The 20752-nt window shown below is 57.9% G+C and overlaps 1 protein-coding gene across 4 annotated transcripts; it reads right to left on the bottom strand.

Annotated features, from left to right (window-relative positions):
- Positions 1-635: 635 nt before the first annotated feature.
- NACC1 (nucleus accumbens associated 1) lies at positions 636-20742 on the bottom strand. 4 transcript variants are annotated; one of them, XM_004748299.3, is made up of 8 exons: positions 20618-20742; positions 19756-19848; positions 5343-6317; positions 5065-5238; positions 4375-4480; positions 4177-4274; positions 3331-3586; positions 636-824 (listed from the first exon to the last, which is right to left on the bottom strand). In XM_004748299.3, exons 3-8 carry the CDS (start codon positions 6307-6309, stop codon positions 728-730), a joined length of 1698 nt encoding a protein of 565 aa, XP_004748356.1. In that variant the 5' UTR covers positions 6310-6317; positions 19756-19848; positions 20618-20742; the 3' UTR covers positions 636-727. The 4 variants fall into 4 exon arrangements, with proteins under 4 accessions (XP_004748356.1, XP_044939289.1, XP_004748355.1 ...); XM_045083354.1 differs by lacking the exons at positions 19756-19848; positions 20618-20742 and adding an exon at positions 19367-19584; XM_004748298.3 differs by lacking the exons at positions 19756-19848; positions 20618-20742 and adding an exon at positions 11849-12171.
- Positions 20743-20752: the final 10 nt, after the last annotated feature.

Raw genomic sequence — 20752 nt, forward strand, 5'->3', positions numbered from 1 at the left:
CAGGACCCACAGCTGTCCAAGGTATTTTAAAGGACACTGGCCGAATCTGACTCACCATCCCCACTCATGTTCCTTCCGATGCTGGAGTGCACGGGCGCCCCGGCTCAGCCACAGTGAAGGGGGTGGGTGTGTTCAGGATGCAGAACTGGGACTAGGGGTGTCAAACGGCCACAGAAGGGGAGCGAGCCAGTCGGTCTGTCCTACAGCCAATTCAATAGAGGCCCTTCTTGGGGGTGATCCCATGGGACCCTGGCACAGGACTGAGAGCCCATGCATGTGCAGAAGAGCTCCAGGGCATCACGTCTATATACACTAGGGTAGCCAGAAAGGTGCTACTTAACAAGCCCCAACATGGGGCTTAAACTCACAATCCCGCAATCAAAAGTCCACACTTGCGAGCGAGCCGGCCAGGTGCCCCGTTCCAAGGGGCAGCTACTGGCAGCTTGGGTTTGAGCCTCTGAAGGAGGGAAACTGCCCCTCCCCCCACACACAGAGGTTCTGAGATGCAATGGCTACAACGGCAGTTCCCCAGCGCACACTGAGCCCGCAGCGAGCCCCACTGAGCCCGCGGCGAGCCCCTGTGTGCATCTGTCCCTCCCTGGGCCCCGCCCCCAGAGAGCGGCATGCGGCTGGGCTGTTACAAAGGCGTTTAGTTTATTCTCCTCATCAGTGTCACTGATATTCTCATGGTTCACATTTCCCAGTGCGGCTCCTCTCCTTACAGTAGTTAATGTGCAATCTCACTTACGGGCCCGGGGAGTGGGGGGTCGGCCCAGGGCGGGGAGGCCGTTGGCACTTCACACGGACAGGGCGGGCGGTCTGTCCTGCGTGAAAGAGGCGGGTGAGTGGGCGGCCAGGGGAGGTGAAGGGGGGGCCCCCACAGTCTCTCTCTCTTTTTTTTTTTTTTTGCGTTGGTTGGTGATTCTCCATTCGTGCTCCTCCCTGGGCTGCCCGGGGTTGGGGGGACCATGCAGCTCAGAGCAGGGCAGGGCAGGGGTGGGGAGAGAAGGAAAAGCAGCAGGCCGCCCAGGAGGTGGGGAGGGCAGGGCGGGAGGGACGCAGGGGTGGCTCCTGGGGTAAGGCACAACCCTGTCTTTGGCTCTCCTGGTGAGGAGTTTCCTCCCCTGCACCCCTGCCCACCCCCCTCCCCTCCCTTCCCCCCCAACACAGTCCCCGGGGCCAGGGGCACCTCCTGGGGTCCCTGAAATGAGGGGGCTCTCCCACCCCAGTGCTGCAGGGGCTCGGAGGAGGGACACAGGCAAGCCCCACCCGGGGAAAAGGCAGGGAGGGGCTGGGCAGGGGCCTATCCAGGACAAAGGGCTAGGGAGGGAGAAGACCCCAGTCCCAGAGAGCTGGCCCCTGCTAAGGCCTGGAAGGAGGGCAGCGCCTAGGACTCCTTCCTTGTGGGGTCTGGCTGGAGCCCCAGCCGGCCCCTCGGCCTTGGCCGGCCCGGCAGCTTGCCAAGTGACCAGGATATTGTGCTTTGGGATCGATGCTGGGGTAGGATGTCAAGGCCAGGACAAGGGCGTGGGGGAGGTGCGACTAAGGTGCTTGTGCTTTAGCTGGGGCGTCGACTCCCCCCATACACTGGGCCAGCTGAGGGCTAAGGTGCGGGGGCCAGGCCAGGAAAGCAGGGTGCCAGGACACTGGCCAGACCAGACACCCCCACATCCCCACAACAAGATGTCAGGAGCGACCCCCTTGCAGATCGGTGGGGGCTCCTGGGTGGTGGGGGAGGGCTCCAAGTCAGATTCCAAGGGTCCAGTCAGGGCTGGCCGCCATCCCCCTCTCCCCACCTCCTACAATCCCCCTGCCTCTGGAAAGGCCGCTGGGAGCAATGGGAGGAATGGGCCGGTCAGATCTGGGAAGAAACGAGAGGCAGTGGGGACAGGGCTAGAGAGGAAAAGGTGAAAATTGTGAAAAAAAAAGGACACCCAGTGTGGGGGAACAGGGAGTAAAAAAACAAAAGGAACCCTCCAAAGTTCACATGTAAAATTAAAAAAAAAAAAAAAAAAAAAAAAATCCCTCGCACTGGGCGAGGATAGAAAGAGGAATGGTTAGAGAAAATTCTGCAAACTGCTAAACAATGGAAGCGGGCCCTGCCTTGTCCCCAGAAGCTGGGCTCAGCCAACAGGCTAAGGCCAGGGCCACCCCTCAAATGGAACCCCGCTGGGGAGCAGCGGAGCAAGGGGGTCCTGGTCAGACCCACAGAGCCCAAGTAGAGGCCTGGCCGAGTCCCAGCCTCAGAACTGCGCACCCACACTCCATACACACGCACGCATTCACCCTGCCCCCAGCCCCCACCACGTCCTGCCTGTCACGTCCCCCAGGACCGAAGGGGACATCAGACACAGTCCTGTTGGTTTGAAAAATAAAAGGAATCTTATACTTCAATATTTCATTAGCTAAAAAAATGCTTTAAAAATTATGTACAGGGGCTGGGGCCGGGGGCTGGGGTGGGGGAGGGGGGCAAGGGCAGTAGCCCCCCAGCCTGCTCCCCTGACTTCCAGCCCTGGCCCTACTGCCTCTCATATCTTCATTTGTTTAAAAGCAAAAACGTCTACACACACACACACACACACACACACGCACACGCGCGCGTGCACACACGCACACACTTCTGCGAGCCCAGGAAACCTCTCATTCTATTCGCAGAGACCCCTGGCCTGCCTCCAAGAGCCCCCCACTTGGGACCTGCCCCTCTCAGGCCCCAGGGGACAGATGGGGGCAACAGAGGTGGGCGCAGGGTTGGGGGGGGAGAAGGGCGCCGGGCCCGCCACCGCCCACCACCTTAGGTCAACGGTGGAGTTCCTCTGAGCCTGGGTTCCCTCAGCTGTGAAATGGGCAGTCCCCTCCGCCTCGCCTACCCCAGCCCCCAGGTGCAGGGACAGACGAGGGAGTCAGGAAGGCGCTTTTGGAAACATGGAAGCACTGGGAGGTGGTGGCAGGAGGGGTCCTGAGAACCCTGGGGCCCCGGGCCTGGGGAAGGGGCCTTCCTGAGCCCCCCAGGCCGGCCCCTCCCCATACCTGGCCTGGTGAGTGGAGAGACCACTGCTGGAGGTTAGGGGAGGGGGAGCGCAGGCTCCCCAGCGGTGCCCGAGCATGCTAGAGAGGCAGCACAGAGCTCGCACCGGCTGCCGCCCTCTCCTAGCCCACTCGGATGGTGGTCGGAGGGTGGGATGAGGAGGCAGAGGGGCTGGGAGCATGCAGCGCCCCCCGCGGGTCCTGGGGAGGGACAGACAGTAGCTCGTGACCAAGATGGTGGGGGGGTGTGATGGGGCGGGTGGGGGGAGTGTGACGGCCCCGCGGGGAGGGTCCGGTGGTAGTTACTGGAGGGCCTCAGCCGAGGGGCCGGCCTCGCCGTCGTGGCTGGCCGTCTCGAAGCTGTGCTCCACGCCCATCATGTCCGGCTCTATCTTGCCCGTGTCGCTGATGAAGGTGGTGTAGGCGTCACCCTCGGCCATGAGCACCTTGAGCTTGGGGATCCAGCTCTTCCGCACGACACGGCGGGCATTGGTGCACATGTCAGCTGCGATGGCGTTCATCTCGCTCTCCTTGAAGTTGGGAGCGAAGTTCTGGCAGTAGTCTGTGAGGGCGGAGCGCACGGCTCAGGCAGAGCGTGGCACTGGCCTCTGACACGGACAACACTCAGCCACGTTGCACCTTAATCCCCCCCCGACATGCATGTGGCACCTCTGAACCCCCCTTCTGAGGTGAGAGAATGGAGGCCCCACAAGCCAGGACGCTAAACCGTACCAGTTGGCCCCATGCCTGAGATCGGCCAGGTGTGGGGTCAGAGAGGGTGCCCCAGTGCTCTTGAAAAACCTGGGTCATTTGCCAAAATTTAGGAATGGGAAGATTCCAGGTAAAAACCTAGACTTCTCTCCTGAACACGGCTGGGGAGGCTGCTTCATCGCTCCCATGACTACCCAAGGACCCTTGCCCTGCCCCCCACCATCTGACACAGGCTTACCTTCAGTGTCCACCCGCCCCCCAACAGTCCCTGCAACTGTGAAGAAATCTGTAACCTATTCCAGTCCTCTTCCTAACAAGTTCAGACTCAGCCTCAGAATCCTTCTTAACACCAATCCCCACCCATCAGGGTCAACAGCGAAGAGGACCACCTGCCTGCCCCAGACCCCACCCCAGCCTGACTCCAGAAGGCCAGACACTCACATTTGACAGCATGAAGGACGCGACTGTCCAGCGGTTTGCGACTGGGGTTGTTGGAGGAAGAGCGGATGCCGGTGCCACAGCTGTTAGCCAGCGTGTTCCTGAGGTGGGGAGCATGGGTGTGGGATGGAGTCAGGCCCTCTGCAGTGGGGGGCGGGGGCAGCCATCCTCCCCTCCATCTGGGCTCTGTGAGGGCCTCACCGGTCAAAGAAGGAAGCCAGGAGGCGCCGCAGCAGGACCTTGTGCCGCGTGCCCGCGCTGACGTGGCAGTTCATGAGCTGCGCCCTCGTGATGTACACATTGGTGCCTGGAGTGGGGAGCAGGAGGGTGGCCGGGGGGCCCCAGACTGCCCCGTTCCCCACTTGGCCAAGCCCTGGCCTGGGCCTGGCCAAGATGCCCCCTGACAACTCGCCCCCGCATGGCCTGGTCAGCGATCAGGAAAGGCCAGCTGGTGGTGCCACTGTCCACGGGGCACCTACAGCGTGCCGAGCCTGCTCGCGTTCGCATGGCTTCTGCCCACACAGCCACCTGGGCACCAGAAAGAACAGGCAAAGGAAGCTCACACCAAGGCAACCTGACACCAAGAGCCAAGATTCTTAACCACCGTGTTAGTCAACCCTCCAACGGCCCCACGGAGCCGCTCATCAGCCCGTGTGGCCAACAGTGCCAGTCAACGCTCATACCAGCCTCTGGTGTGGAAACCTGGAGGCCAGTCTCGGGCACATATAATGCAAAGAGGGGTCAGCTGCCCTAGGGCAGAGCAAGTGGTAGCAGGGGTGGGGTCGGACCCCAAGTCCAGCTCCTAACCACCATCCTACAAGCCACTAGCTCAGAGGACACAGAGGCCTGGGGTGAAGCAGGGAATCTGGGGAGGAAGTGATGCCGGCCCACCTGTCACCAGCTCCAGCTTCTCGGAGGGGTCACCCTCATCGTAGAGCTTGGGGTGACAGCGGTTGCCAATCTGGTTGATGAGCTCAGCCGGGAGAGACGCCAGGTCCTGCCGCACCCGGATGCGATTCCGGGACTCAGGGGCCACCTGCTCAGGGAGGGCCTCCACCTTCTCGGCTTTGGGGGCAGAGAGCAGCATGTGTTGCGGAAGGGGGCTGGCTGCGGGGGGGGAGGGGTGTAGGGGCAGGGCAGGGGTGGGGCGGGCAGGGCAGGCGCCTCACCTGTCTGGCCGACATTCATCATGCTGTACATGGTGTACATGTTACAGATCTGCCGGTACTGCTCGTCCGTGCCCTCCTCGCCAGCATCCTCCTCCTCGTCCTCCTCGTTGTGGTAGGAGCCAGGGCTGTCGCTGGTGTAGGCGCTTGAGGTGCCCGGGCTGGTCCGCTCTGACGTGCTGGGCCCGCTCACCACGCCCCCTGCTGCTGCTGCTGCTGCTGCGGCTGTGGCCCCCGCCCCCCCGGCTGGCTGCCCAGTGCTAGCCCCTGCAGCCGCTGCCACCGCCCCCCCGGCTGGCTGCGCCGCTGCCACCACTGGGGCCTGCTGGGGTGGCCGGTTGGCAGCCAGGTCCGGCGTGGAGAACTTGGCCATCTTGCGGCTGCCATTGCCACCGCCACTGCTGCCGCTGTCCCACAGCCGCTTGGCCACCGGCGTGCACTGCACGGAGTCCGACTCCTGCTGCTCCGTCTTGACGCGGGACACAAGGGGCAGCGGGGTGCCACAGGCCGGCCAGCTGGATGTCTGGGCCACGGGGCTCTGGGGCTCGGATGATGGGGCCTCCTCAGCGTGCAGGCCCTGCGAGTCGCAGCTGGGGGAGCTCACCTTGAGGAAGAATTCAGTGCCCTTCTCCATGATCTCCTGGATCTGTAGGAAGCCGGCCGTGTACATGAGCAGGAACTGGTCACCCACATTCATGCTCAACCGGCCCGTGTAGCAGAAGCTGAGGATCCGCTGGAAGGACTGGGGCTGCACGGCGGCCGGCAGCTCCACCACCGCGCTCCGGCTGCTGTTGAACAGGTCCCGGAAGTAGGAGCTGCTGGCGGCCAGCACTGCCCGGTGGGCTTTAAAGGCATGGCCCTTGACCACCACAGACACGTCACAGTACAGGCCCTGTAGCCGCTGCTCATTCAGACACTCCAGAATGCTGTTACCGAAGTTCGGGATCTCCATCTGCAGGGTCTGGGCCATGGCGGCAGCTGCACAGGGGACAGGGACAGAGAGACAGAGGGACAGGGTCAGGCAGCACACTCGGTGCCCCCCCGCCCCTCACGAAGCTCACGTGTGGCAGGGAGACACGTGGGAGCAGACATCCACATGGTGGGATTTGCCGTGGTGGGGAGAACTGCCGGCAGCCACCCACGCCCTTGGTCCCAGCACAGAATTGCCTCTGTGACAGACTGTCCAATCAGGCATGGCAGCTCCAGGGCCGGGTGGCCACAGCGGCCCCTTCCAGTGGGGGTGTGGGGGCAAAAGCGTACTTACACATGTGTGTTTGAATACTAAATGAGTCAACACAGTGAGAACTCTGTGAGTGTTAGCCATCGCTAGCACAGCACACACGGGGGAACTCTGAAGGGGACTGGCATCGAAACACCAAAGGGTCAGGGGCATCGGGGTCTTCGCACCGTGGCCGCAGTGCTGAGGACATGACCCCCGATCACGTTGGCTGAAGGACTAAGGGAGCACTCAGGGAATTCTGAGGCTGCCCGAGGACAGGACCCGTCGGCAGGGAAATGCAAATGCAAACCACAAGGAAACACCATTTCGTACCAGCTCGGCTGGAGAGAATCAAAAAGACAGACAACAAGTGTTGGCAAGGAGGAGATCGGAAGCCTCCTACACTGCGGCTGGGAATGTAAAATGGTGCAGTTGCTATGGAAAACAGTCTGGCAGGTCCTCAAGTGTTTAAACACGAAATTATCAGATGACCCAGCAATTCCATTCCTCAGAATTATACCCAGGAGAAACGAACACCTGTACCCACAGAAACACCTGTACGTGAGTGTCTATGGAACCACTCGCAAGCACCAGAAAGATGGGAACCCAAAGGACCATCAACTGATGAATGGCTTAAAACAAACAAACAAACAAACAAAACAAACAAAACAAACAAAAAACCCATGGTCTGGTCATATGATGGAATATTATTCACCCATATAAAGGAACGAAGCACTGATACACACCATTCTATGGGCAAACCTTGAAAACATGCTAAAGCAAGAAGGTGGACACAAGAACTGTGTATTATACGATCCCGTTTATGTAAGATGTCCAAAACAGGCAAATCCGGAGCCAAAAAAAGCAGGCTAGTGGCTGCCAGGGGCTAGGTGGGGTGTGGGGTGGCGAGCAGAAGGATGCGGGCATTTCTTCTGGCCGTAACTTAAAATGGTCTAAAATTGTGGTCACGTGCACACAACTCTGGATAATCGATTTCGAACACCACGGGCTGGAACTGTGTGGGTCCACTTATACACAGAATTTTTTTTCAATAGTACAGGACTGCAAATGTTATTTTCTCTTCCTTATGATTTTCTCCTCCCTCCCTCCCCTTTTCTTTAAAGGAATTTCTACACCCAAGGCGGGGCTCAGACTCACAACTCCAAGATCTAGAGTCGCCTGCTCTACTGACTGAACCCGCCAGCAAATCTTATTATTTTCTTAGTAACATTTTTTTTCTCTAGCTTAATCACATACAACACATACAAGATACAAAATATGTGTTAACGGTTATCAGTAAGGCTTCTGATCAAAAGTAGGCTGTTAAATTCGGGGTGGAGAGGACTTGAAAGTTGTATATGCACTTTTGACCTTGTGTGCGCACTGGTGGGCGGCGTTAGTGCCCCTAACCCACTCGTCATTCAAGGGTCAACTGTACTGAAAACCATTCAACTATACACTTTCAATGGAGACCATGCTACGTGCAACTCAATAAAGCCAAGGAAAGAGAAAAGAAAGAATCCACACTTGCCATGAATGCTGTGGTTCCTTTGAATTTTGAACCTAGTGATTCTACTGCTTATTTACAAAAAATAGATAATATTGGGGGATCCGGGTGGCTCAGTGTGTTAAAGCCTTTGCCTTTGGCTCAGGTCATGATCCCGGGGTCCTGGGATTGAGCCCCACATCGGGGTCTCTGCTCTGTGAGGAGCCTGCTTCCCCTTCTCTCTCTGTCTGCCTCTCTGCCTACTTGTGATCTCTGTCAAAATAAATAAATAAAATCTTCTAAAAAAAAAAAAAAGATAATATTTCCATGCTCAGAACAGAATCTGCTTGGGATTCTCTCTCCTTTCCCCCCTCCCCCACTCTCCCTTTCTCTAAAATACACAAGTATAAAATTAATCTTTAAAGGAAAAAAAAAAAAAAGGAGGGATGTCTGAGTAGCTCAGTCAGTTAAGCATCTGCCTTTGTCTCAGGTCACAATCGCAGGGTCCTGGGATGGGCCCCATGTCAGGCTCCCTGCTCAGTGGGGAGAGCCTGCTTCTCCCTCTCCCTCTAGAAGCCACTCCTCTGCTTGTGCTCTCTCTCAAATAAGTTAAAAATAATAATTTTTTAAAAAATAAAAATAAACTAAAAAAATAAAAAGGAACTGTCCGTGACCGTGCGCAGTGAGTGCAGGCACCTGTCAAATGTGAACTTCTGCTTCACAGCCTATTCCATCACTGCACATTCCAGCACATTCCAATCCAGAACTGGGCATGTCCAATAGTCTGAGTGCCCTCATAAAAGGGCTCTAAAGGACAATGTGGCTTTACGACTGTACCCATGGTAAAAGCGAGTCCCCTGCAGTTCTGTAAAATACAGGAGGCAGTGGTCCTGAATGGGCAGGATGGGTATGAGAAGAGTCGGGCTGGTGAGGAGAAAGGAGGAAAGCATGTGTGCAAAGGCCCTGGGGCAGGTACCAACTAGAGACCCCAGCAGTTTCCCCTCATTCCCAGATTAGCTTTCACGCGTCTTTCACATTTTCCACTCACTATTGAGTCCCTCCTGAGCCGCCTCCACAGGCTGAACACTGGGACACAGGGGCCCTACCTGGTATCACTGGACTCAAAATTATGCTGCACAGACTGATAGGCAAGTGCCGGCTCCAGAATCAACTCCCTCCTGGGAGCATGAACTCCAAACCTCTACTTCTCCATTTGGAAACAAATGTTGCTAAGACCAACCCTACCACACAAATTCAGTCTGTCCTCTCGAACTTGCTGCATGTGGTGGAACCCTGAGAGAGACACCAGCAAGCCCCACCCCTCCCAGCACCCATGCTTCCAAAGAGCTGACGGGTGCCCAGCAGGAAGTTCTCTGAACCCTCTTAGCAAACCTATGGGGCCAATTTCATACTCCCAGTTCTCAGATGGGAAAACTGAGGCCACAGGGAAGCCAAGAACTGTTCCAAGGGTCACTGGTAAGTAAGTAATACGGACAAGAGTCTGTGTAGGCACTGAAACTTGTGATTTCCCTTGGGTATGCCCTTTGCCTCCTTGTCATCATCAAAATCACGGTCACTGCCAGAAAAAACAATTTAGGGTCAACAGGGGCTAGGCGGAGACAGGGACTCTCCCATCAGAAGACAGCACACTTCTTTCAAGGGCTCAAACTCAGTGCCAGGTGGGCTCGGAGCTGACCCTGTGTGTGGAGACAGGAGAAACAGGCACTAAGATAAGGCAAAGAACAGAATCCAGAGAGCCTGCTCCAGGGGACTCGAAGCCCCAACCCAACTCCCAAGGCTGCCAAAATGAAGCTGCTCCAGGTACTGGAGCCCAAGTGACCAGAGTCAAGGAAGTCAAGGGAAAGGTTAGCTCCCATCCCTGAAAGAAACTTCTAGACCCCTCAAGCTTGGAAAGCTCATACTGGAAGGGGGAGGACCAAGGCAGGAGAGGCCAGCAGTGGAGTCAGAGCAAACCCCTACACCACACCTTGTTTCAGATGCCAATTCGTCCCCTCCGTGCCTTGGTTTGTTCATCTGTAAAATGGGGACTCATTTACCCAATCCACCCCAATAAACCACAAGGCACGGGGGACAAGCTTTAAAGAAAACTGGCTGTCCCCACATGCTGAGGTCTAGGGGGAGACACAGGGAGGGATACAACCAGGAAGAGTACGTCCCTGAGGGGCGGACTGGGAGTGAGGCGCAGCCTGGAGATTCCCAGGAGGCCGGTGTTGGCTTGAGGCTGGGAGTACAGGGGCAACGGGGCTGCTGGGAAGGGTATGGACAGGGGGTGCCTGGCCTGGTGAGGACAAATGTTTCTGAGGGAGCAGGGGGGAGCCTGAAGCAAGGGAGGTGCAGGCCCAGACCATCCTGGGGAAAATTCGCAGGAGCAGTGTGGAGAACGGAAACAGGTGAGACGCTGAGGGCTGGGCTCGTGGTGGCGGCAGGCGGCGGTGGCAGGGACGGGGAGAGAGAGAGAACACTCAGATCTGTGAGTGCGTGGCTATGAAGAGGGGGCACCACGATAGGAATAAGTGACTCCAGGGGCGCCTGGGTGGCTCATTCATTAGGCGTCTGCCTTCGGCTGGGGTTATGATCCCCGGGTCCTAGGACGGACTCCCTGCTTAGTGAGCCTGTTTTTCCCTGTCCCTCTGCTCCCCATGCTTGTGCGCTGTCAGAAAAACAAATAAATAAAAACTCTTCGGGCAGGGAGAGCGCAGTGGAAATGAACGACTCCAATTTGGGACCCAGCAGCTGGTGGGGGCTGCAGGGGCACTCTGAGGAGTGCTCCCAGCTGTGGTCCTCATGCCAGGTGCTGCTGCAGGAGCTGTCCTTGGGGTTCCCCGGGAGGGAGGGGAGCGGGTGCTAGTACTGCCCCACTGGATAGGTGGGGGCCGACAGCCAGCCTGCAGGGCCTGGCCCCTCACTGGGAAACTGGCACAGGCTGGCCACTCGGAGCAAGCTCAGCCGCAGGAACACTGATGTCCCTGTGGTAACAGGAGGGAACATGCACAGGAAGGGGCCCCCCGAGGGCGACAGCCACTCCACATTCAGGCTGGGATCCCCCAAGCCTTGTGAACCCCAGTCTCAGAGCCCAGCACCCAGGGCTTTCAAGCCTTTGGGAGGGGGAGGGAGACAACTGGTACAAAGAACTCAACCAGTCAGAGCCCAGGAACCCCCCGCCCTGCCCCCACAACAGTGCAGGGGAGTGGGGTGGCAGGTTTTGAGTTGCAGAAACCCTGCACGGCCCTGCTGCCCCTGCAAGGACAGGGGAAAGCAAGGCCTTGGCTGGTTTCAGAAGCACAGTGACAGGCCACCCCCAGGTTCCCCACCTTCCGCTCATCCCTGGGCAACTACCTCAATCCGGTCCTCTGGACTCCGAAGGAACAGCTGACCTGACTCTGCGCAAAGCCCCTATCCCACACCAGCCTGGGGTGGGGGGCTGGGAGGCAGGGAGACGACGACCACGGAGCCCTCATGGGCTCCCAGAAAAAGCAGGTCTAAAGTACCAGGTACCTGGCCTGGGTCAGGGTCACCTGCTACCGATGGAGCCAAGAGTTGGGGGTCTCTAAAGCATCCTACAATTCCGTGCCCAGCAAGCAACTGCATGGCTCTCCCACCCCAGCCAGGCCTTTGGCCAAGCTGTGCACGCTGCCCGGAGGCCCCCCCTAGCTCTCACTGCCCACATCCTCCTCTTCCACCCTCCGTCCCCCCGGCTCTGAGAATTCTCAAGACTAGAGACACCCCCCTCTGCACGCCCTCTGCACGCTCTCCCCACGGCCCATCCAGAGCCCTTATGCTTACCTCTGAGAACACTGAAACGCACTTGATTACAGACTCCCTTAGGGCACAACACCATTCAAATCCTCTCTCCTCAGAAGCTGGCATATTAGTCTGCCCATCTTCTGGGGTCCTCAGACCCCCCAAGGGAAGGAGCAGCAGCCAGTCCTAAACAGGGCCGAGTGGGCCCTCCTAGCATCGTTAGTGTCCTGGTCACAAATATAAGCAGGTCTCCCAGTGCGATGCAAGGGCCCAGCGCACGGTTTCCATGACCTCCCAAGTCACTCAACAAATATTTGCCAAGCGCCTGCCTGGGGCATGAAGAGCCTGGGAGCCTGGGGTAGGCCAGGACTGAGACAAGGCCAGCCTCCCAGGGCTCACGGTCCCATGGGGAACGTGGCCATACATTCAGAGTCACACAGATCAATGTGCTGCATACCCGGGCCTCTGACTGTGCCCAGAAGAGGTGACATTAGAGCTGGTATCTGCCGGGGGTCGGGGGATGAGCGAGGGAGATCTAACCACGCAGTGGTGGACTGGGAGCGCAGCCCTCAGTATACTGGCAAGTTGTGCAGAGCCCTGAGGGAGAAGCAGCCATGGTCCTTCCAGAAACTGAAGGTAAATAAAAGTGGACACTGAGCTCTATCCTTGGTCAACCTCTCTCCTCCCAGGGATCAAACCCAGACTCAGGGCCCTGCTCTGGACCAACCTGTGCCTCTCACCCCGATGCATATGTTGAAATGCTAACCCCCAATGTGTCTGTTATTTGGAAATACAGTCTTTGGGGGTAATTAAGATTAAACAACGACATAAAAGTGGGGCCCTCATCTGCTGGGACTGATGTCCATAGAGAAGAGAGACATTTCTCTCTCTGTGAGCATGCGCACCAAGGCCCTCTGGACCTGATCTCAGGCCTCCAGCCCCGACAACCTTGAACAGTGTCTGTTGCCTGAGCCATCCCGTCTGTGGGGTTTCTGTCATGGCAGGCGGACTCGAGAGGCTGGAAGTTCCATCCACTCACGTCCAACTCCCCCACGGAGCCCCGGACCTGGACTGCCTGTGGATGTCCTAGATACCAACTCCGCCCCGGTCCGCCAGCTGTAGCTTACAGCAGCTCCAGCCCTCCTTGCTCGGGGCAAGACCCTCAGACTCGACCCCAAACTCTTTTAAAACCAGTTTTCACCACCGGTTCTTAGACTTCCTAGCACACTGTCCTCGAGACGGCCGCAGCTCTTCATGTCCTCCCAAGCCATAACCTGGCTCGAGCTTCCCAAGACAACCTCTCCCAACCCCGACCCTGCACTTCTCTGGCTTGACCCTTCCTCGCTGGCACTGCCTACCGTCCAGCTACCCAGGTGTCTTCAGCTTTGTGTCACCTCCACCGGCGCCTGCCTCGCTGGTTCACACTGTGGTGACTGCTACCCCTAGACCAGATCAGCACACAACGGGTGCTTAATAGTTGTTTGCGGAATGAAGAATTACTGCAGTTACTACCAACCTCACTCCCTGTTTGGTTCCACTTTAACGTGACTCCAACAGTGGGCCTCAGCAGAGGTCTCTGAGCTTGGCCTGGAGTGCCATCCACACCACGGGGGGAATCCTCAGGGCCAGCGTGGAGGGGGCTGTGCAGACGGGTGCCCTCCTCTGGTGGCCGCACCAGCTGGGCGGCCTGCAGTCAGGGTCCTGCTCTGGGCTCAGCATGGATTCCCATCAACTGCTCACACTACTGTGGGATCGCGCTGGGGTACGGCAGGCTTGAACCAGAAGTGCTTTGTGTGGCTGGGTGATTCCTAGGAGTGGGGGTGGAAACTGCCAGTGGTTTGGAGAGGGAGCCCCACATTCCCGAGGCAACAGAAGCTAGCGGTACAGGTGTCTGCCACCATCACAGACCACCCTTCCCGCTGACCTTCCAGGGAACCAGTGAGCTGCCCGGGGACATGCAAGCCAATTAAGGGAAACCACCAACCCCAGCAGAAGGACCAAAAGCCCTTGGGAAGCCCCCCACTCCTTCATGTAGCTCAGCATGAGGTCAGAGTAAAGGAGGGGGTGGGGGACACACCCCCCTAGGCTGTTCAAGGAGCCTTCCTGGCCCAGAGCCATTTGGACCCTCTCTGGGAGCTGAACGAGAAGGCAGCTTAAGTAAACATTTGCTAGCGAAGAACAAAGCATTATCTGACTGTACAGATCCTTATGTCGGCATCTTTTTAAAAACTTTTTATGTGTTTTTTTGGGGGTAGTATTTACACCCAACGTGGAGCCCGAACTCACGACCCCAAGGTTAAGAGTCCTGAGACTCAGAGTCACATGCTCTTCCAAATGAGCCAGCCAGGGACCGCCCCCTTACAGTTGACATTTTTAAAGTATGTGTTCATTTAATTCATTCTCTTTTTCTCCAAAAAGCTGCCATTAAATCCACGGCAGGTGACAGGATTGTGACAGGGGGATAGGTGGCAATTAGCATCGCCCCTTCAATGCGTGGCACCTGGCAAGGGCTCCATGACACCTCTTGCTAGTTTCTGAGGTAGAAATGACTCTTCGCGCCATTTTCTGGGTTAGGACAGCAAGGCCCAGGATGGCACTGAGGTAGTGTCTGGCTCTTCTCCCAGAGTCTGGTGGTAACAGCAGCTGAGGCTTCCTGACCAAGGCCGGCCCATACCCACCTCTCACTCTACATGGTCCCATCACTCCAAGGCTTGCAGCCACTGTGACCAGATCCATTTTGTGGATGGGAAAACTGGGGCGCAAAGAGGCCAGAGTCAAGAAGGGAAGCCAAGACAGGCCAACGTGAGATGGGGCTCTTTGTCCTCACTGGATGTGTCCTCCCCAGAAATGGGGTGTTGGGTGCCCTCTGAGGGCCAGACAGGGTGCTGGTCCTTCTGCTGCTCTGGGAGAGGTCTTCTCCTCCGCCCAGCCTCCCGCAGCCACTCTCCGCCCTTCCTCCCTGCCCTGCCACCTCCCTGGAACCAGCAGTCCAGCCCAGTGCTTCTCCCTCTCGCCGCCCACTCTCTTGCAGCCCTGGGGAATCTGGCCTCTGTCTGCAGCAGCTCCTCAGAGAAGGAGATGGGCAGCAGCCCTCCCGCTCCCCACTGGCCCACCTTCCTGAGTTAACACCCTAATCCCCGCGTGAGCCTTCAGACTTGAAGGACCCGGTGGCAGCAGCCACACCAAGGGTGGTGAAGGGAGCATCAAGCGTGAAGGCCCCGAGGGGACACCTGCGCAGCCCAGGAAGGAGGCTGGCAGGGCTGCTGGGCACGTGGCTGCTGGGCTGGGGCTTGTTGACAGGTGCTGGGAGACCATGCCAGGGCCTCTCGGCAGGGCTTGAGAATCCGAATCCTTTTATCTTACCTGAAGTTCAAAGCTTCCTGCTTAAAATTGTGCTCCCCTTCCTCTACACTGACAGAAAACATTCACCCACAGCAGTACGTGCCCCCGACATCAGTGTTCCCAGCTATAAAATGGACTGAATGGCGGCACCTGCCACACAAGGCTGTTTCAAGGATTAAACCAGCAAGCAACATGGGTAGACTGATGCTTACCCTGAGACGGGTGCCCAGTAACACCAGCTGTGATTATTAGTTATGTCCCCTTCTGTTTGCCCCGGAAGCCCCTTACAGTCTCAGGCAGCAGCGGAGACATCCTACACCACTTGCTGGCTCCCGGAACCTCATGCCATTTCGTGATAAATGGGGCAGTACTTCCTGGGGGCTCCCCGCCCAGTGCCTTCCCAGTATCATCCAACACCCTGGACACCAAACTCTGCGTTCCTCCTGGTAACAACATAACAAGGATCCCCTGACCTTGGCCCTGCAGCCACTGGGACTGAGCATTCCTTGGGGAGGGGAACCGCCCTGTACATTTTTTATGCTGCCGAATGGCATCCCTGGGCTCTACACCCACCAGAGGCCAGGACCAGCCCCAGCTGTGACAAATAAAAATGTTTCCAGACATTGCCCAAGCATCCCTTAAGAGGAGGTAGAATCATCCCTGATTGAGAACCACTCTGGCAGACGTATGCCTGCCGGTTCCCACTATCAGAGGAGGAAATGGGAGATGCCAAGGTTACAACCTAGGCCCAGGGTGTCAGGGCCGAGCAAGCGGTGCTAATGGTGGGAGCAGACTGCCCATTAATACCATGTTTGCTCACCTTTACCCAACCCCTGCTTAGTTCAGAAAACAGAGTCGCTGTCCTCACAGAGGGCTCTCTCGGATCTCTCCAAGGATGCTGAGGCCTTCACCGAAGGAGGCAGCACAGCACAGATGGGGTGGCGACCACAGCCAAACACTGAGCCCAGTCTGCAACCACTACGAGACGGGTCCCACTTCACAGCCTCTGCAGCTCCAAAGTCTCCCCGGGGGAAGATGGAGGGATGGCATTCTCAGCCAGGAGATCCAGCAGCAGAGGCAGAAGATGGGCCTGCATGCTCCTGCCGGGCACAACAGACCCCAAAGGCCTGGGGCAGGGCGGAAGCGATCAGGGCGATGAGGAGCAGGAAGGACCCGAGACAGGGAACAAAGGCTGTTCAAGCACCGCCGACCTGTCTTCAAGCCTGGGAAAGAGGTTCATCGTCGCCTCCATCACTGGCTCCCTTCTCCATCACTAGCTCTGGCACCGAACCTGATGCACTCCGAGTCAGACCTGGCTGGAGCAACCCCCCACAGGTTCTCCAAGACCGACAGAAACTCAGCCGTCCTCACAGCCTGGCTCAGGCCCCAGACTTTAAAAAGCCTGGATGCAGGCCAAGGGGTATGGACTTTCATCTAGGGGCAGTGGGGAGATCCAGGAGACCCTGAGACTGGGCGCTTTCCTGAAAATGGCGCTAAGGGTCTTCATCTCCACACTAGGGTCACCCCTCACTCCTTCCTTATGAGGACAAGATATTTAGAGAACTTAGCAGAAAGCTGGCACAGGCTCAATAAAGGCTTTCAATGTGCTGTCCCCTCTGCCCAGAACGTTCGCTCCTCCCTGCCCCAGCTTCCCCCCACCAGGCTGACTCCTTCTTATTCAGGGCTCAGTTCTCCCACAAGCCGTCCCTGACCACCCAATTTGAAATTCTCCATCCCCCTCTCCCCACCAGGATGTTATTCAGGACTGCTCCCTTGGCCCCAGCAGGTAGCCGACACCCTAGGGATAGAAAACTGTCCCACAGGTCCTTTTACTTGTAGTACTTGCTATTCTGGCTTTCTCCAACGCCCCAGGTCTGTGTGCCTCTACATCCTCACAGAAAAGTAGCTTCTGAGTGCCTCCTCTAGCTCTAGACGCAGCTAGGAGCCACAGCCCTCCTCTGCCATCCACACACCCTGGTCAGCAACACCCAGCCCCAGCCTCTGTGACCAGAGGTAGCCACCCCCCCCCAGCCTCAGGACCCACTCCCGAGCCCCAGAAGCCAACCTAGGCCCAACCAAACAGGGAAAAAGCATCTTTAAGTGGGGCTGCAGCCCAGTTCCTCCCCCTCTCAGAGCCAGGAGGCCAGCCAGGGAGAGGAAGAGAGCAGGGCCCAGGTGGGGTCAGTTCTAGAACTACAGGGAGACTGGGGGGAGGCAAGGAATGAGGGTTACAAACCAGGCCTGGGTGATACCACTTTACCCAGCAGTCTGTGGCTCTTGTCTCAGGGGCTCAAGATCCAAAATCTGCACCCAGGACATGATGGTAACAATTAGCCCAGGGAGAAGGAAAGAAAACTGTGGTGGTCTGACCCAGGACCAAAGAAGGGAAAAGACAACCAGGCAACCAAAGCAAGATGCAGCTCTGGAGCCCAGCCTCATAACTGCCTCCCACTGCAGGCCTACAGTGACCCCTGACTTCCTGGCTCCCAGAAGACCGGGGTGGGGTGGGGGGGGCTGTGAAATGAGATGTGACCAAGCCTCTGAGAAAGAAGCTTCTGCTATTCCAGCCCTCTGGGACACACCAGAGTGTGTGGGACACCCCTTTGTCCACAAAGGTACAACCCTATCCCTTGGGATGGGCAAGAGAAAAGGCCTTGGGCACAGAATTCCCACCAGCCAATCCAGAACAGTAGGAGTTCCTCCGGTCATGCTCCTCAGAGGCCAGCCCAGGAGACTGTGGGTTTGAGCTGAGTGCCAGTCAATCCTGGTCTGCCAATGTCTAGCTGGGTGACCTGGGACAAGCCACCCGAGCCCTCACCTTCCTCCTATCAGGGAGACCTAAGCTGACCCAGTGGTGGTGAGCAATCAGTGAGCTCATCCTGGGGCCTGACCCAGGAAGAGCACCCCACAGGCAGAGCCCTGGGGCCAGTAGCCCCAAAGGCCTGGGCCAGGGTGTAAAATACTGGTTTTGATCTCCTCAGAGGCCTGCCTTCACCCCATCAGGAGCATCCAAATACAATGAACAGAGCTTTATAGGCTCATCTCTGGGATGCTGGTGCCTGGGAGGCCGTGGTATAAGATGGTGCCCGTGAGGTCCCATCCCTTAGGCTTGAGCCCCAAGGTTCTGCTCACAAAAAGTGAAGTATCCCAAGATACTCAGGTAAGGGCCGTTGGGTTGCCCCTCTGCAAATACATATGCCCCAGCTAGGTGTTCTAGACTTTCTCAAGCTGCCCACACAAACACCCACCGGGTGGGCCAGCACCTCGGAAAAGCCACCAGAGGCTTGCCCAAAGGGTAGGTCAGAGAGCCAGAGCCTGAGTGGGATGAAGAAAAGAGGAAAAGACCCCAGACCTGGTCCAGAAGTAACACCTGGTGGGGGAAGAGGGGGCATGTGCCTTTTGATCACACTAGTTTCTCGGGACGACCCGATTCGTGTTTCGCGGCCACCAACCCAGCGTAAAGGCGCTGCTTTCCCCCTCTCTCAAAGCTCCTACAGCAGTTCCTCAACCTACCCGATGGCCCCAGTATCTGGCCTCCCCCCCGCCCAACACCTCTCCAAGCCCTAACCTCATTTGACCCCTGCAAACATCTCTGGGATCTCCTATCAGCCCCCACCCGAACTAACTCCGCCCACACCCACCCTGCCCCACTTCCTGGGCTTCTCCTCAGCCGCCCCCAGGCTTGTAACCTGACCCACCCACCTCCTCCGGCGCCCGGACACTACCTGCGAGTCGGCCCCTCCCCGCCCCCCCTCCGGGCCGTTTCCCTCCGGCCGCGCCACTCTCCCCTCCTCCCCCACTCCGCCGACCCAAAGCCCGACTCCTCCTTCCCCTCCCCCCAACCCCCGGCCTCCCCGGGCGCCTCCTCACTTTTCCTCCTCGGGCCCTCCAACTTCCCAGGCCTCCGGCACCTGCCCCGGCCCAACCTTGCGCCTCCCCAACGCCGAAAGCGAAGTGGGGGGAGGTCTGGGCCCGATCCCACCACCACCCCCAAACCCCACGGCCCGGCCCGGGACTGGACGCTCAAGGCCGCTAGTAAGGGCCGAGCCTCTCCGCACTCGCCGGTCCGGGGACAGTGCAGGTTGCGGACCCGGCTCCTTTTCTGTCGGAGGAGAGCACCCCCAGCCCTCCCCGCTCAGCCCTCAACCGGCCCTCGGATGCCCTCGGGCCGCCCCGGCGAGACGAGGCCGGAACCGGGCCTGGGGCGAGCCGCCTCACCTGCGCCGTGGCCGCGCTCCGGGGGCTCCCGGCGGGCTCCGCAGCGGCGGCTGGGGCCGGGCCTGGGCCCGGGGCGCGCCCCCCTGCGCCGGGGCCTCGGCCTCCGCCTCCGCGGCCTCCGCGGCCTCCGCCTCAGCAGCAGCGGCAGCCGCGGCGGCCATTCATTGTGGGCCAGGCCGCCCCAGCCGAGCGCCGAGCGAGCGCAAGCCGCGCCGCCGCCGCCGCAACCCGGCCGGGGAGGAGCGGCCGCGGCCCCGCCTTCGCCCCGCCCCGGCCCCGCCCCCGAGGCGAGGCCAGCTGAGCGCCGAGAGGCTCCCTTCCTCCCATCTCCGTTTTCTCCCTCCATCTCCCGTTTTTTCCTCTTCGCCCTTCACGGTTTCCGCGAGTACCTTGGCTTTGCAGGAGAGTTCGACTCCCGACCCTGCCACTTTCTACTTCCGCGACCCTGGACAAGTCTCTCTGCTTTTCGGAACATTCATTTCCTGTAAAACGAAAACAACAATGAATTCTACTTACTGTGCCAGGCACCGTTTTAGACTCTTTATGGGAATTATCTCGTTTAAACTTAACACTAACATTTTTAGGTCGAAATCATTACACACACACACTTTATAGAAAGGGAGGCACAGAGATGGAAAAGACCTGCTCAAGATCACCAGTAGGTACATGGTGGCATGTGTCAGGAATCAAACCCCGGCTCCAGAATCTACAATAAAAGTTAACGATTTTATGTATATGCCAAGCCAGATTCCGTTCTAGGCATTTAACCTGCACTAACTCGTTTAAAACTCACAACCCCCCAGTAGCGAACGTTAAAAACTTCTGTCCATTTTGCAAATCGGCAAACTTAAGCATAGAGAGGGATAAGAACAAGTTGTAAGGCGAGCTGGGACTGAGAGACCCAGGCAGTGCAGACCACTACGCTCTCCTCCTACATCAGTTAGAACCTACCCAGCGGTTACTACGTAAGAGGGGCTGCTTTGCACAGTTTCCAGGCATTCTGTAGTTTGATCTTTGCTCTATATTGGAAGCCAGCATTCTTATTTAGCAGGTAAGGAAAGTGAGGCCCAGAGAGTTTAAGTAACTTCCCAAGACCATGTGGTAGGACTGGGATTCAAACTCATTAAATCTAACTTCAGAGCCTTAATTGTTCCGCAGAGTGCCCTGAAATAATGTGCTCACAGCACTCAATACACAGAAGCCGATCAGTAGGTGAATTTCTCCGCTTACCGCCCCCTTTCTGAGCCTCACCTTCCTCATCCGTAAAATGGGGCGAATGATGCGTCCCCTCCCGGGGGTGCCGAAGTGATTGAGGTTATCCACACTACTTTCCGAGCTTTCCGCCGTGCATTTTGATCCCGGCCACCCACTGTAGGTAGCATCACT

The sequence above is a fragment of the Mustela putorius genome, unplaced genomic scaffold (assembly GCF_011764305.1).
Source record: "Mustela putorius furo isolate JIRA1106 unplaced genomic scaffold, ASM1176430v1.1 tig00000095_pilon_pilon_pilon, whole genome shotgun sequence".
NCBI lineage: Eukaryota > Metazoa > Chordata > Mammalia > Carnivora > Mustelidae > Mustela > Mustela putorius.

Excerpts from the sequence above, each read along its gene's own strand:
- NACC1 (XM_004748298.3), bottom strand. The coding sequence starts at position 11,903 with ATGGTGTTGTGCCCTAAGGGAGTCTGTAATCAAGTGCGTTTCAGTGTT. Across the intron at positions 4,481-5,064 it reads GAAGCTGGAGCTGGTGACAG|GCACCAATGTGTACATCACG; the intron begins GTGGGCCGGCAT and ends TCCCCACTCCAG. Across the intron at positions 825-3,330 it reads CCCTCGGCTGAGGCCCTCCA|GACAGACCGCCCGCCCTGTC; the intron begins GTAACTACCACC and ends TCTTTCACGCAG.